We start from the raw sequence: 15,343 nt of genomic DNA on the forward strand, positions 1-15,343 counted from the left end.
TAGTGACAATTGCTTTTAACCAAACAAAGTGGGAGTAGTCAGTGTCCCAGTAGGTAGTGAATTTCCCTTATGGCGTGGCCCACATTTGTTCAGAATCATCTTTATTGACAGAATAATTTGTCTCCTGTGTTAATCCAGTGTTAACCAGTTAGATCATCATTAGCGCCCCCACTATATCACGGAATATTACTTACAAACTTTATCGTTGTGAACATTTGGGCCATACTAACCCTTCTATATTAATTTTTTTTAAATACTTCCGCAGGTCCTAATTTTGAATCGCCAGCCTTCAGTGTACGCTGTAAAAAAATAGCCTATAGAATTTACCCAATAGATTTAGAGTAACAATTTGCAGCCACTTTAATTGGCTAAATTTAAACCACAAATTTGGGGTGAAGAATACCTTAATTCAATAGCAATAAAATACTTACAAAACTTGGATGATGCTTACAACACATTTCTGATTACATTTCAACCACAGCGCCTGAGATGTTCCTCAACAACTTTGTTCTCGCTTAGTACATTTATTTCATTGATGCTGTTCTGCCTATTTTGGCAGTATCAAGTCTTTTAAAGCAAGTGTAGTCCCACTTATAGAAAGACTCAACCCACTCCCATCAATCAGTGAGATGCCTGCATAGACATCTCCCACAGTTTTGTGAGCAGGGCTGAGAAATTGTTTTCCATACAATCCCCAGACAGTTTATTGAAATGAAATGCACCTATAGCCTGCTAACCTTACCTGACACACTCATAATACAAGCAGGGAACAAATCTAAGTAATGATCCACGTTTAGCTAAACTTGTTTTACCATATAATGCCTTTTTCTTTGTCGTTTGTTTGCTTTTATGCTGATTCCCTAGCTAACAACCAATCAGTTGTCACCGATGGGCGATGCCATTTTGTGCTGCTGAGCTGATGACACGTCAGCCAATTAGTGCGGCATGCATGCGTCACGTGATGCATATTGTAGTACCAATGGCTTTTAGGTGGAATATACTAAATTTTTCATGGTAACGCGTTTTACTGTTGTCAAATAGGGTAGTGTAGGTCAAATTTACCCAAATTGTTAGGGTCCTTTACCTATCTAAAATAATAATGTAAATTTTAGATGATTTTCATGGATTATATTTACCACTCTCCAAAATATTATTTTTTTTACAGTGTAGTATGACATGGCACAACATGCATGCGGGCAGCACAGAGGAGTCCCGGAAGATTTGGAGTTTAATTAAGAGGAAGACGACGAGGCGAGAAGGTGGTACTGACGAATAATAGGCATAGTTCTCATGGAGCAGAGAGTACCTGTGAGAACATAATTGTTCTATCCCCCGTTTGTATGCGTTTCTGTTCTGTGTGTGTGGTGAAGTATAGCACGTGTTGGAATTTTTTTAATTACCGTATCATCGACGCTAACTTCTCTTAGACCATCTTGGGTGTTTCGCATTGTATATTAAGATTAAGCTAGCAGACTTTCCTTGGATGAAATTCGATGGTTTGTTTGAACATTTTGGTGTTGAGGTACACAATGTTTAATTCTCTTTTTGTTTTCTGTGTCAGTTTTACAGTAAACTTCAACAGGGAGTGACAATCAGCCAGAAGCAAACACGCTTTCCCTCTTATTTGGTGAACTATGCGAGGGAGAGATTTTTTGTTCCCTCAAAGTGGTGTTGTAGGTTACTCTCCCATTTCTTGACAATGAGAGAGTCGGTACAAGTGCAAAGGAATGCTTTAAAAAGTGTGTTTTAATAAGGTAAAATTAGTTTCAAGCGAGTGGGAGGGGTAAAACTTTTTTTTTTTTTTAAATCATATGGTCTCTATATCGTGAAATTTCACCAGTCATGGGCGGGTCTGTAATTTATCTCTTGTGATAAACTGGGGTTCACTGTAAACCATGACGTATGGTGTGCCTTTTCCTGAGGAGTCTGCTTTTTTAGGGGTTTATTTAGCAGAACCTATTCATCGACAGGGTACCTGAAACACACAAATGCAATTTGATTAAAAAGACTTTTTAGTGAAATAGGCCTAGTGACGCCACTGGTGTTTGTCATTATTAGGGTTGTGGGTGAGCTGGAACCCATCCCAGTGAATGTTTTGTTGGAACTGCCAAATGCAGGAACTTATAGACAGGCAGCATTCACACTTGCATCTACATGGACAATTATTATATTAGAGTCTTCAATGAATCTTTTTTAAATGAGGGGGGACGATGGATTACCCAGAAAGGAAAAAAAAAAAACAATGCAAACTCTACACAGGAGAAGATTGTAACCCTGCACCTCTTGACTGTGAGGTCAGTTGTAAAGGGACTTTGGAACGGACATCAATGCTGCGGAACTGGTGGTCATGAACATCTTCCGATCACATATTCAAGTGTACATTTGATAACTTACTTGCCCTTTAATCGGATGTCACGCAAGAGGAATTGCGCAGACTCGTGGTTTAAAAGGTCTAGAATCCTTGTTGGTTGAATGTTTGTGGTGGCAGAACAAGCAGGGATAATTCCCCCTATTAGCTATGTGAATGTTAGTGGAGGGGCGAAGCTGTCGTCTGTCTCCCCCTCCCCTTTGGAGCCGCAGCCGTGTGCGCCTGACGATCAAATCGACCGACGCCCAGCGGACGTAGGCGGCAAGCCGGCAAGAGGCGCGCCACGCGTCGCGGTCTCTGCGGCGGAGGGAGGGGACGGGGAGAACCGTCTTACTTAGCTTTCTTTCCATTGGACGCGAACGCCGAGAGAGCCGAGCGGTTAGGAGCGCGAGACTTCTTCCAGCCGCCATAAAGATAAGCAAAGAGAAATATTGGGAAGCGTTGACGGCTGGCTGTGTGGCGGGCCACCGGCGGCATCTGCGAGCAACAAATCTCTCTCTCAGCTTGCTGTGGCTCGCATTCCGATAAGGAAGCCCGGGTCCAGCTCGCTCGGGAGGCGTGGTTTTCCCAGGCTTTTAAAACAGCAGCTGCTATTTACCTTCCCCTCTAATGTAAACCGCCGCCGCCGCCGCCGCCGCCTCAGCCAGGCACCGCACCCCTCTTCGCCCCCCCCCCTTGTCCCCCTCCTGCCTTCACCTCGTCGTCGACAGCCCGCCGGCCAAATCTCCACGCACCGTGCTCGTAAAAACAGCCTGGCACGTGCTCCACATGCACGACTCCACGCGTGATTAAATGTCAAACATCTGTACGGCACGCAGTCACTTGACTGGATTCTGCGGGAATAAAGGCGCGCTTGTGCAGACCTGCTGATTTCACTTTTATCTCACGTGCCTGCAAGTTGACTTCCGCAACTAATGAAGCATCATTTTCATTCGGAGAGACTCTTGTTGTTTGTTGAGCAGCAACACATCTCCTCATTCAAAATGAACAAGACAGCCTCACTGTTCACAGACGGTCACTCACTGTTGTAAGATATTTTATTGACCAATAAGCAAGAGACCAAATTCCTTGCCAAATAGGCTTTTCATTTTTATTTCGTTTTTTAAATATTTTTAACAATGTGTTAATGTTATGGTAACACTATGTATTTGTGTTGGGGAGGCACCCAATGTTTTCATTGGAGTTATTGCGTCAATAGATACATAGACAGACGTATATATACTTATGACGGATAGATGGTTGCTGTTTCAATCGTTTGGCTGTGTTGAGTTTGGGTAAATTGGACAAATACGTACTTTTAAATGTTTGCAAAAAAAAAAAATGTTTTCATCCCTTGATGAAAATGAAGTCAACCTAAAGTTTAGTGCAACGTGTGTTGTAATGTCAACACCGAGTAACACGCATTCAGCGTGGGTGTGCGTGTCGTAATTGTTTATCTTGCCGCTCCGGGAGCTAAAGGGTGGCTCGATCGCGCCTGCTCCCGGTGCGGGTGCCCGCCGTGTGATGATTGAAGACTGGAAGGCAGCTTCCCGGCTGCGCCCTCAGCCCGGGCGGCGCGCCATTGGCCGCCAGCTGCGGGCCGCCACGCAGCCAATGGGAGGGCGCCGACCACGAGCCGTCCTCCCCCCGGGCCGCGTGCGCCTCGTCCTGATTGGTGGGAAGTTAGTGTGGGAAAGAAAGTTTGGGAAGTTTCACACGAGCCGTTCGCGTGCGGGGCAAGATATAAATACATGCCACACGCAGACGCGCCGACACACGCAGACACACACTTGCAGCCGCACGTCGCCCTCCCGGATTCTAACTTGGTGCTCTGACGCGGGACTTTTTTTTTTTTTTTTTTTTTTTTTTTTTTTTTTTTTTTTTTTTTTGGGTGACCACTTCTTTCTTGCATCGGTGGAGCGTATTTTGTTGCGTTTTGCGGGATAATTGAGTTCGCCATTAAAGATGCCTGCCGACATGATGGAAAAATCGTCCTCCTCCCCGGTCGCTGCCACCCCGGCAAGCATGAACTCGACCCCCGATAAACCCAAAACAGCCTCCGAACACAGAAAGGTGAGTTTATCAATAGGAAGAACCACGTCCACATAGAGCCGCTTTAGTGCGCCTTTCACGCACACTCTGATGTTTATTAACACCTCACTCGTCATTTCCTCAATCAGTCTTCCAAGCCAATTATGGAGAAGCGGAGAAGAGCCCGAATCAACGAGAGCTTGGGCCAGCTTAAAACTCTCATCTTGGATGCCCTCAAGAAAGATGTAAGTCCTCTCCCGCTGGGAAGTAAATCCAAAACGTGGAGGTCATCGCCTGCATCCTAACTGTGCGATCGCGTACGTTTCTCTCCTCTGCAGAGCTCCAGACACTCCAAGCTGGAGAAGGCAGACATCCTGGAAATGACAGTGAAACATCTGCGGAACCTCCAGAGAGCTCAAATGACCGGTGAGTGGCCTTTCCGGGCGGATGCACGATGCAAAATCTTCCACCTCCTCTGCGTCGGAATGCTCAAATGAGTGGCCACCGCCTTCTTTTTGTCGCGCAGCTGCTCTCAACACCGACCCCACCGTGTTGGGCAAGTACCGCGCCGGCTTCAGCGAGTGCATGAACGAAGTGACCCGCTTTCTGTCCACCTGCGAGGGCGTCAACACGGAGGTCCGAACGCGGCTCCTCGGCCACCTCGCCAGCTGCATGACGCAGATCAACGCCATGAACTACCCCAGCCAGCACCCGATCCCCCCCGCGGCCGGACCGACGCACCCGTCGTTCGGCCAGCCCATGGTGCAGATCCCCGGTTCCTCCCCGCAGGTGCTGCCCATGAGCGGCGTGCCGTGTAAGGGAGCCCCCTCTCCGGGCACTTTACCCAGCTCTGACGCCACCAAAGTGTACGGCGGCTTCCAGATTGTGCCTGCCACGGACGGACAGTTTGCCTTCCTCATACCCAACGCGGCGTTCGCCTCCAACGGCCCCGTCATTCCCGTGTACGCCAACAGCCCCGGGACGCCGATTCCGGTGCCGGGTGCAGTCTCTCCCGGAGCCCCGTCGGGAAACACAGACTCGGTGTGGCGGCCCTGGTGAACACCGCCAAGGAGCAGAAAGACTCTCACATGACACCAGTTCTTCTCTTTGTTTCTCCATGCTAGAAAAGTTTTTTTTTTTTTTTTTTTTTTTTTAATATTGTCTAATGGAAAAGAGTATGCACTATATTTGTACAGCTAACAAAGCGAGTAAAGTTCATATTGAAATGAGATTTGTATTGTGGAAGTCCGTTCACTGCATTTTATATATATATATATATATACACACACAGTTGTCTTTCCTACTTTTTGAAGCCAAAGATGTTTCATGCGCTAATGCCGTTCTTCGTTTTGGAAGACAAATAAATTTGTTACTACATGAACACATGCATTTGTTTTGGAAAGTTGCTTTTTTTTATTTTTTTTTAATTACAACTTCAACAGTATTAATAGTTCATTCGGAACTGATGGGAATGATTGTTTGGCTCAGATACCCGAGAAAAGCGGACCATTCTATGAAACCTAAAATAAGTGTTAAACTGGAGAGAAAAGGTTTTATAATAAACGTAGGCACACATTTTGCACACAACTTAAGCACACATTTTGTGGAAGAACCCAACGGATGCTGACAAAGATACAATATACTGCAGTAGAGCAACTTTTGGAGGTTTGTCGTCTTAAGAGATCAGAGCATCTTGACTGATGGCCGGTTTCACTCCTGAGGTGTCTTCCTGTGGTCACGCACGCCATCTAGCAACGTAAAGGCGCATTGCAACCAGGTTATTGTGTGGCGGATTCATGGTCTCTTTGAGCTTGACGTGTCTGCCTGTAAAGATTGTGTTCTTCTTGATTATGGTGCGCTGTAAAAGGAAAATATACGTCCATAAATGCCACATTTGTACCGTGCAGTTTCATTACATTGAAGAGATTTTAAAAGAGCAGCAGCATGGTCGTTTAGTGGTTAGCAGATGCCTCACAGTTCTGAGGTTCAGGGTTCGAATCTCGATTCCAGCATATCATTTGGAGTTGGCGTGTTCTTCCCGTGCTTGTGTGGGTTTTCTCCGGGTACTCTGGCCGGCTCCAACATTCCAAAAACATACATGTTAGGTTCATTAAATTGTTCATATACTGTATGTACGAATGGTTGCCTATACGTGCCTTACAACTGGCTGCTGACCAATCCAGGGTGTACCTACCCCACCCGAAAGTGCTATAAGAAAAAACACACTCAATGTGAATGCACAAATCTTGGCGTCTTGATAGAACAACATTTAGCTGTCGTGGTCAGATGACATTATTTTCATTTCATGTTCATGGGAATTTGTGAGTTGATTATATAATTGAGGCTAAGAGTATTTTTGGAAATCTGTCTACAATAAAAGGGAAACAAGTGGGTTGGACTGGATAAGTGGTAAGCATGTTTGCCTCAAAATTCTGAGGTTGAGGGCTGGAATCTCAGCTCTGGCCTTTCTGTGTGGAGTTTTCCAGCGCTTGGATAGATTTTCTTCGGATGCTCCGACTTCCTCTCACATGTCTAAAAGGTGCATCTTAAGTTAATTGAAGACTTTGTCCGTAGGTCCGAGTGTGAATGGTTGATTGTCTAAATGTACTTGACTGGCTGGCGACCAGTCCAGGATGTGCCCCGCCTATCACCCAAACTCAGCTGGGATAGGCTCCAGCTCATCCACAATCTTAATGAAGACATGGAAATAGAAAATAGATGGATTTTCAGTGGTTACAGCATGCTTAATGTAAATGCTGAAAATCTTGGCCTGTGGCCTGATATGAAAACATTATGCTGTCATGGCCACATTACATCGTTATTTTCATTTCGTTGATGGAGATATACTAGCTAATAGTGTAACTGAGGCTGAATATTTGTGGTCATTTTTCACAGTAACAGAGAAAAAGCTCATTGTATTCCAAGACTTTTCAAATCTCCACAGGATAGACTATATGGAGAAAAATACTTTTAATCTATTTGTCTATTATGAGTTGGGCTAAACTCATTATTCTCCGCTGAACCTTAATAATGATGGATTGCATGTTGAACACTTGTATACTTCCAACTTTGTGGGAACAGTTTAGGGGAGGTGCTTTCTTTTATGTTCCAGAAAGTTCTCAAAGCAAGGTCCACAAGGGCCTACCTACTTGGATGAGTTTGGCATGGAAGACCCCAATCAAACCCGACTGGAGTGAGGCACAATGTTAAAAAGGTCCCGGCACTCTGAAATCTCTCGAATGTCTCCCAAGTGGGTGGTTGAGAGGACTATGCAGTATATGTTTTGACACGTTCACTTCCTGTAGGTCTTCTGTGTCTTGATACTTTGGATGCTTTATTCTGTGAGCAACGAACTAAAGCGGTGACTTGCTATAGAAGAGCTGACCTTGGTGTGGAATGCCAAATTGTACCACTTTTGGCAAGTCCCACTGTAGTTCACACAAATGTGAAAGCAGACAGAAGCGTTATATTCCTATAGATATCCTATGAGCGAGCCATTCTTCAGCCTTCATGTGGCTAAAAGCATCCTGACATAGTGCACCGTGTATTCATCAGAGCTGTGGGTGCTGTGTGATGCCAGCGGGTTTCATGTTTAACATCCAGCCACTGAGCCATGTGGTAGTGCTCTGCTTTGCCCAGGTGTGTGTGCCCCCTCCAGCTATCCCAGTGTGGCCCTTCTTCTTTGAAGGCTGTGTGTACGTGTGTGTGATAGAGCGAGAGAGAGACGTGCAGGTGTTTGCAATTATCAACGCGCTAAGAGGCACAAAGTGTGGATAAGTGCCATCATTTTGAATTTCCATCACACCTTTATGCGGGGGGCCATGCATCCCTGTTTGATTGTAGCCATGTGTGTGCGCTGGTGTCTTGTGCTGCATTTGAGGACGTGCCTGGCCAAAGGGCACAGTGAGGAAGGCAGTGGGGAGTTAACTGTGTGTGTGTGTGTGTGTGTGTGTGTGAGGGATCAGAGGGGAGTTCAAGGAAAGGCCTCCAACACGGGCAGCGGACCTCACTTTGTGCGAGAGCATCGCCACACAAACACTGACTCTCTCACACACACACACACACACACATCCAAAACCGTTCCCACAGCAGTCCAGCTGCGCTCGAACGCAGCGTCGGGCTTCCTGCCCCATGAGCCTTGGGGTCACAGCTGGAAACAGGACGTCTGGGAGGCACGTGGTGTGACCCGGACAACACCCAGCTGCTGAACCCTCCCACCCGCCTCTCCCAACATCTTCATGATTCCTTCCCCTCGGCAGAACAGCTTTACGAGCCTCTCCAATTACCCAGCGCGGTGGCCGAGCTGCCGCACTGACCGCACACATGTCACAACACGACCGGGGGGTTAGCCGCCATGCGTGTCCATTAACTTTTCCCACACTCCGCGTGCGTGCAAGGGAGCGAAGGGAGAGGGGAAGAAAACTCCTCTACTTCCTCTTTGGCTGCTAAGTGCTACCATATGGTCCTCTTTCTCTCTCTCTCTCTCTCTCTCTCTCTCTCTCTCTCTCTCTCCCCCCAAATGATGGCTTGGCTCCCTCGCTCCGTTGGCCCGTCATTGGGGCTGTCTTTGATTGCGGCCCAGACAAGCGAGAGCTTTATGATTTAAGTCCAGGGCTTGCTGTACCAAGCCCTGGACTCATTTCGAAGACAAGCCCCCCTCTCCCTCCCACCTCGTGCAGTTGCAGAGGAAGGCTGTTTTCTGGCAGGAAATGAATAGCTCCCAGATGAGCGCAGGAACCTGAGAGGTCGTGAGAAAGAGGCGAACCCCCCTCCGCAAGGCCCGGCCTGCTGCCAGCCGCCAGGGGAATGTGGGAGAGCGCCTCTCTGACACACGCATCAACCCCTCTGCCGTCCACCGCACCGCCTGACTGACTGGCTGCCTCCGCGCCGGGCCCTGAGCCCAGAATAGACTCAAAGGGAGGGCGAGCGCCACCGAGGCCGGCAGCACGGCTCGTCGGCCAGCCGGCCGGCACGAAAAGCTGAGAGAACAGGGAGAGAGGAACCGGAGCTGCGTGGGCGGACGTGGATGAGCGTGCGTATACGCTTTCAATCCCGGCCCACGTCTGTAATGCAGTGGAAAGTTAGGACCGTGAGTCGAGTTTACATTAGCGTCACGTCTGACCCCGCGTGCACACTTACACGGTCACTTGCAAGCCTTCCTCCCTCTCTCCCCAAAGCAAACACTCAGTCACTCACGCAGGTGTTCCTTCTCAGGAGCAAAGGCTTTTCCCCTTCACCTCCTTGTGTGCTAGACTAACATTTATTCTTAGTGATGTTGACACTGTTATGCTTGGATGTGCTATGATGTTTAGCCCCAGCTGTCCAGGAATACTTATGGGTCTTTTTTTTTTTTTTTTTAATCAGCTTACCTCGGCTTTAGTCAGTGACATTTTATTTGGTGACCTTAATCAAATGGGCCAAACTTTGTCTCAAAGTTGCAGACTCAGCAACAGGTTATTAGAGGTTAAATTCTCTCACAAAGTTGGGTTCTTTAGAGCTGTGGTTCTGAAATCTATTAGTTTTCATTATAACCCATACTGCCCGCACGGCACCCTAATGGTTAGCACATACGCCTCACAATTCTGAGGTTCTGGATTCGGATATTGGATTCAGCCGTTTGTACGAGGAGATCCTCGTGCTTTTGTGTATTTTCTTATGCTTCCTCCCGCATTCTGACTAGAGTCTTAGGTGCCTATAGAGGTGTTTAATATGAGTGTGGTTGTTTGTTTGTCTTATGTGCCTTGCAATTGGCTGGAGACCAGTGCAGGGTGTTCGCATCCCTAATACATACAGTAAGCACTATATAAAAGTGATTGATATAACCCATGGTAGTCGTGAAGAAAGTATGCACCAGTCCCTGTATCGTATGCCTCTGCAAATCAATGGACTTGAACCTGGGGCCCAGCCACATACCACAACCTTAACCACACCGCCACCACGTCTGCCCCTTTATTATGTAGTCATCCCCTTTTAAAGTATGCAGTATGTAGGTTTTAGTTTTTCAAAATTATGGACAATTACGTTTATAGGTCTTGTGGAAAGACTTTCTGCAGCGTTTCTGGAGTTCAGCATTTGTGTGTATTTGTTGGGTGAGAGGGCCTGCTGTCTTACAATCTTTGCCCGAGTTCATCCCCAAGGTGTGTGAAGGGTTTGAGGGTAGTATTCCCACATTGCTCCACACCTCCCTCATCCAGTTGTACCTTGACCGGCCTTTGCTATGCGGACTTAGACACTGCCGTGCTGGAACGGAAAGGCCTTTCTCCAACTGTTCCCACAACAATGTCCAAAATTGTCAAGCTCAATGGATTGATCATGATTTACATTACAAGTGTAGTGTAATGTGCATTTCAGACAAATGCTTGCATCCATAAAAAAAAGTTAATGATGCTAAGAATACGCTGTCCTTCCTCTTTTCGCAGCAGTCCCAAAGACTCATTGCCCATATGCGTCTTTTTCCCACTACTCCGTCTCACACACTCTTCCTTTGTCTCACACTCTGTCGCACAAACACACACACACAGTTTGTGCAATGCTCCTATGGTAACTTGTTGAGCCAGTAAACAGGGCAAGCTGTCTATACTCCAATCCCACAAGTCGGCATGCCCATTTTCCTTGGCTCACCCTGCGAGGCGACAAAAACCCCAGCAGAGGCTCCCACCACCAGAAGCCCATTCAAATGTCAGCCACCTCATTTGAAGTCGCACACTGCTATGTAAATCCGCTGTTTTTCTCACCAGCACAGCCCCTCGCATACAAGTACTTAGACGTAGGTGGTCATGTGACATCCACAGATTGTGTCTTTATAGTCAGCCGCCTAAACAAGAAGTCTGTAAAATGCACCCCCCCAGGTTCTCGGTACATAAACATGTTGATGGAGGCATGCCAACTTGAGCAGGACATGGCAACCATACCAAGCTGTCATTTACCAAGTTGGCACAACCCCCAACTCTGAGCGGAGACAGTGATGATCCCATCACACAACGCCTTTGTATGACCTGTCCTCCACTTAGCCTGAAACCTATGGCCAATTGAGTGGGAGGGTCCCTTCTACACCTCCCCTCCGAGACATTCACAAGAAAGAAATAAACCAGGCAAATAAGTTCTCACCATACTAGAGTCCAAACAGTTAGGCGGGTTTTAATGGCACAAAGCGTTCGCTTGTGAAGCAGGCTCTCTTTCATCTTTTTGAAGGTCTCTTCTCCCCAATCCAGCGCTACATTTACTCCGTTACATTTACTCAAGTAACATTTTCCATAAACTAGCCTTGTCAGGGTGCAACGGTGGACAACTGGTTAGAGCATCTGCCTCACAATTCTGAGGTCCGGGGTTCAATCCCCGGCCCCGCCTGTGTGGAGTTTGCATGTTCTCCCCCGTGCCTGCGTGGGTTTTCTCCGGGCACTCCGGTTTCCTCCCACATCCCCAAAACAGGCATGGTTGGTTAATTGACAAATTGACAAATCTAAATTGCCCGTAGGTGTGAATGTGAGTGCGAATGGTTGTTTGTTTGTATGTGCCCTGCGATTGGCTGGCAACCAGTTCAGGGTGTACCCCGCCTCCTGCCCGATGACAGCTGGGACAGGCTCCAGCACGCCCGTGACCCGAGTGAGGAGAAGCGGCTCAGAAAATGGATGGATGGATGTACTTGTCAGAGGACTTAAAATGCACCTTACTTTTTACTTTTCCTTGAGTATTTATATGAAGAAGGATCGATACTTTTACTCCGTTACAATGCTCGGCATGTCGTTCGCTACTTTTATTTATTCATTCTTGCGTGTCTGCCTCTATATTTAGACGCCATCTACGACTTCCGCATAGGGTACCCGTTGCGCCAATCAAGCGGGATCACTCATGTCACTTGACTCCAATTCACCAATCAGACGACACAAGGTAGTCACATGATCACGCACATAGCCTTCGCGAGCCAATCAAAATGGCTCATTTAAAAAAAAAAAAAAAAAAAAGAGTGTTTATTTTACATACTCCAAAAATCAACAGCTTTATCATGCAGCTCTTAAATTGTGACGACCCAAACTTGGATATTTCAGCCCACATCAAACTTGAGAAAACAGCTTGCGGTAAGTTGCAGATGTTTCTATTGTTGTTTTGGCAGTGGCTATAGCAGCATTAGCACTACCTCTGTGGTGCCGCACACGCACACGCACACGCACACGCAATCGCAATCGCAATCGCTAAGTCCGATCAGCAAACAGCTTCTTCATCAAGTCGTTTATGTGAATAAAGCATATAATGTTTCTGTAGGGCTCAATGTATGTGTTGTTGGATTTTGGGAAGTTGAACAATGAAATGGTGGCAGGTGTGCGTCAACTACCATAGATTCTTCTTTTTTTTTTTAATTTGATGTTCATGCTCTGATTTAAAAAAAATAACAAAATCAGAAGTTACTCACAAGTTACTCATTTTTTTTCATTGAGTACTTTTTTACTCTTACCCAAGTAAATATTTGGATGACTACTTTTTACTTGAGTCATACTATTCTAAAGTAACAGTACTCTTACTTGAGTACAATATTTGGCTACTCGACCCACCTCTGGCGTCAACCCAAGGAAAATGATCAAAATGAAACTAGGGTGACCTATAGCATTACAACAAAATAAAATCACATGCCATATCAACATGAGGCACCGATGTAGACAATTGCTGACATTTTTGGAAAACGTATAATTAACAAATCAAACCTGACACAACGGGAAACTCAGAACAAGGATAATGAATAATAAATCTTTAGTTTGGCGTGCAATGAACTGATTTGTGAAGCAGCATATAAATATGTGGTAACGTGGCACAAGTCAAGCTCAGTTACCATCGTACTTATTGTTTTTCATTTGATTGGTTAATATACGGTGATATGGTGGTTGACTGGTTAGAGCGTCTGCCTCACAGTTCTGACGACCGTCGTTCAATCCCCGGCCCCGCCTCTGCGGAGTTTGCATGTTCATGTTTTCTCCGGGCACTCTGGTTTCCTCCCACATAGGGAGGTTAATTGACAACTCTAAGTTGCCCGTAGGTGTGAATGTGAGTGTGAATGGTTGTTTGTTTCTATGTGCCCTGCGATTGGCTGGCAACCAGTTCAGGGTGTACCCCGCCTCCTGCCCGATGAGGGCTGGGATAGGCTCCTGCACGCCCGCGACCCTAGTGAGGAGGTGCGGCTCAGAAAACGGATGAATGGATGGATGTACATATTCAGTACATATTCCAAACGTGTTTTTCTAGGGCATTACTAATGCATTTGTATGTCTTAGTGATTCTTGCATTGCGACTTCAGTAAAAGTTAAGTTACGTCGCAGCTGTAAGAGCTGCACTCCGTGAGAACCCCCAGTATAAATATTTACTTACAGTCACTTATCTGGAATTGATCCCATGCTGATTGTAAATTCTGAATCTTCTCAATGGAAGTAAGGGAAATGGAAATAATTCCAGGTTCAAACATCACCATCGTAAAACGTTTGTTAACAGCACTTTTTAAGTGACATTTTGACATTTTTGTTAGGTGAACTGCGTTGCAGATGTGTCTCACCAATCTAATTTGTTAACCTTCTGTCGCAAGGAAGTTAACCACTGTAAAACAATAACACACTAACTTTGGTACGTGCGTAGCATAGTATATAGTATTGTATTGTACAGCAGCTAACGTTAGCTGTCGACTTTCCACAGTGTTGCCTCATCTCGAGCATCTAACATATTGAACTTTTGAATTTTGAAGTTCTGCTATTTTTCCCACCTGGGTTCAAATCCGGCCTCGCCTGTGTGGAGTTCGCATGTTCACCGGGTACTCCGGTTTCCTTCCCCATCCCGAAAACATGCATGGTAGCTTAATTGAAGACTCTCAATTGCCCATAGGTGTGAATGTGAGTAAGAATGGTTGTTTGTTTCTATGTGCCCTGCGAATGGCTGGCGACCAGTTCAGGGTGTACCCCGCCTCTCCCCCGAAGATAGCTGGGATAGGCTCCAGCACGCCCGCGACCCTAGTGAGGATAAGCGGTAAAGAAAATGAATGGATGGATGAATGCTATTTTTCTGGTGTGTGTGTGTGTGTGTGTGTGTGTGGTGCATGTGGACCCATGCACAAGTGTGTTTGGTCTGCAGAGGTCACGTGTGCTCGCTTGGCTGGCTTGACAGTAATTTTTTTTCACTGTGTTTGGTGTTTGTTTGCACATACACGCAGGGCTGAGATCAATTATCATGGCCTAGGGGAGCTACACATTCAACTTAGCGCGTTTGGCTGTATGATCTACGAGGCCTGCTCTCGCGTGGACGCTTCTATTTTCCTCCATGGGCCCCTCAGAGATGAAGGGAAAGGGTAAGCAGTTTTTTTTGTTGGACTCTTGACTACATCAGAAGGATTTGATGTTTAGCATTCATCTTTTGGAAATGAGCTGGAAAGTAGCCAGCGATGTCAGTAAATCAGCAACTGACTTGTAAAATTCACAATGGTGGTGTTTAAAGTGTTACGTCGACCACCCACACACACAAACACGCATGCACACACACACACACACACACACACACAGACACAAACAGGATAGGAAGGGAAGTATCTGAATCAAGATGATGAGTTTATGGATTCAAGCAAATATTTGTACTTTCCACTCCTTTCACTTTAAAAAAGTTCTATTCAATTTTGGAAGATGTTCATTCCGGTTTGTCAAAAACACATACAAAAAAAATAACCTATTGGGATAAATCTCGCCAGGATAGAGTGCTATGGATTGTGCTTGGATGAGAAGTATAAACATATGCCATTCCGACACCCTATTGGTTTGTACGGGATATTTTGCTCTACATTTTTGCTTTACATTTTTTTTTTGCTATTAGCTGGATACATACCAAGACATGCCATGGTTTGCTGGCTAGCAATATGCTGTGATTCACCCTTCCTCTCTCCACAGTCTCTATTCTTGTCGCACTGGGCCCAGTTGTAAAATAATAATTACAATTAAATTAGAG

General features: G+C 46.1%; 1 protein-coding gene across 1 annotated transcript; it reads left to right on the forward strand.

The window, feature by feature from the left end:
* Nucleotides 1–4,242: 4,242 nt before the first annotated feature.
* Nucleotides 4,243–5,712, forward strand: her6 (hairy-related 6). Its single transcript, XM_061683781.1, has 4 exons — nucleotides 4,243–4,420; nucleotides 4,528–4,623; nucleotides 4,717–4,804; nucleotides 4,905–5,712. Exons 1-4 carry the CDS (start codon nucleotides 4,313–4,315, stop codon nucleotides 5,435–5,437), a joined length of 825 nt encoding a protein of 274 aa, XP_061539765.1. The 5' UTR covers nucleotides 4,243–4,312; the 3' UTR covers nucleotides 5,438–5,712.
* Nucleotides 5,713–15,343: the final 9,631 nt, after the last annotated feature.

Source organism: Phycodurus eques, chromosome 8, assembly GCF_024500275.1.
Source record: "Phycodurus eques isolate BA_2022a chromosome 8, UOR_Pequ_1.1, whole genome shotgun sequence".
In the NCBI taxonomy this organism is placed as follows: Eukaryota; Metazoa; Chordata; class Actinopteri; order Syngnathiformes; family Syngnathidae; genus Phycodurus; species Phycodurus eques.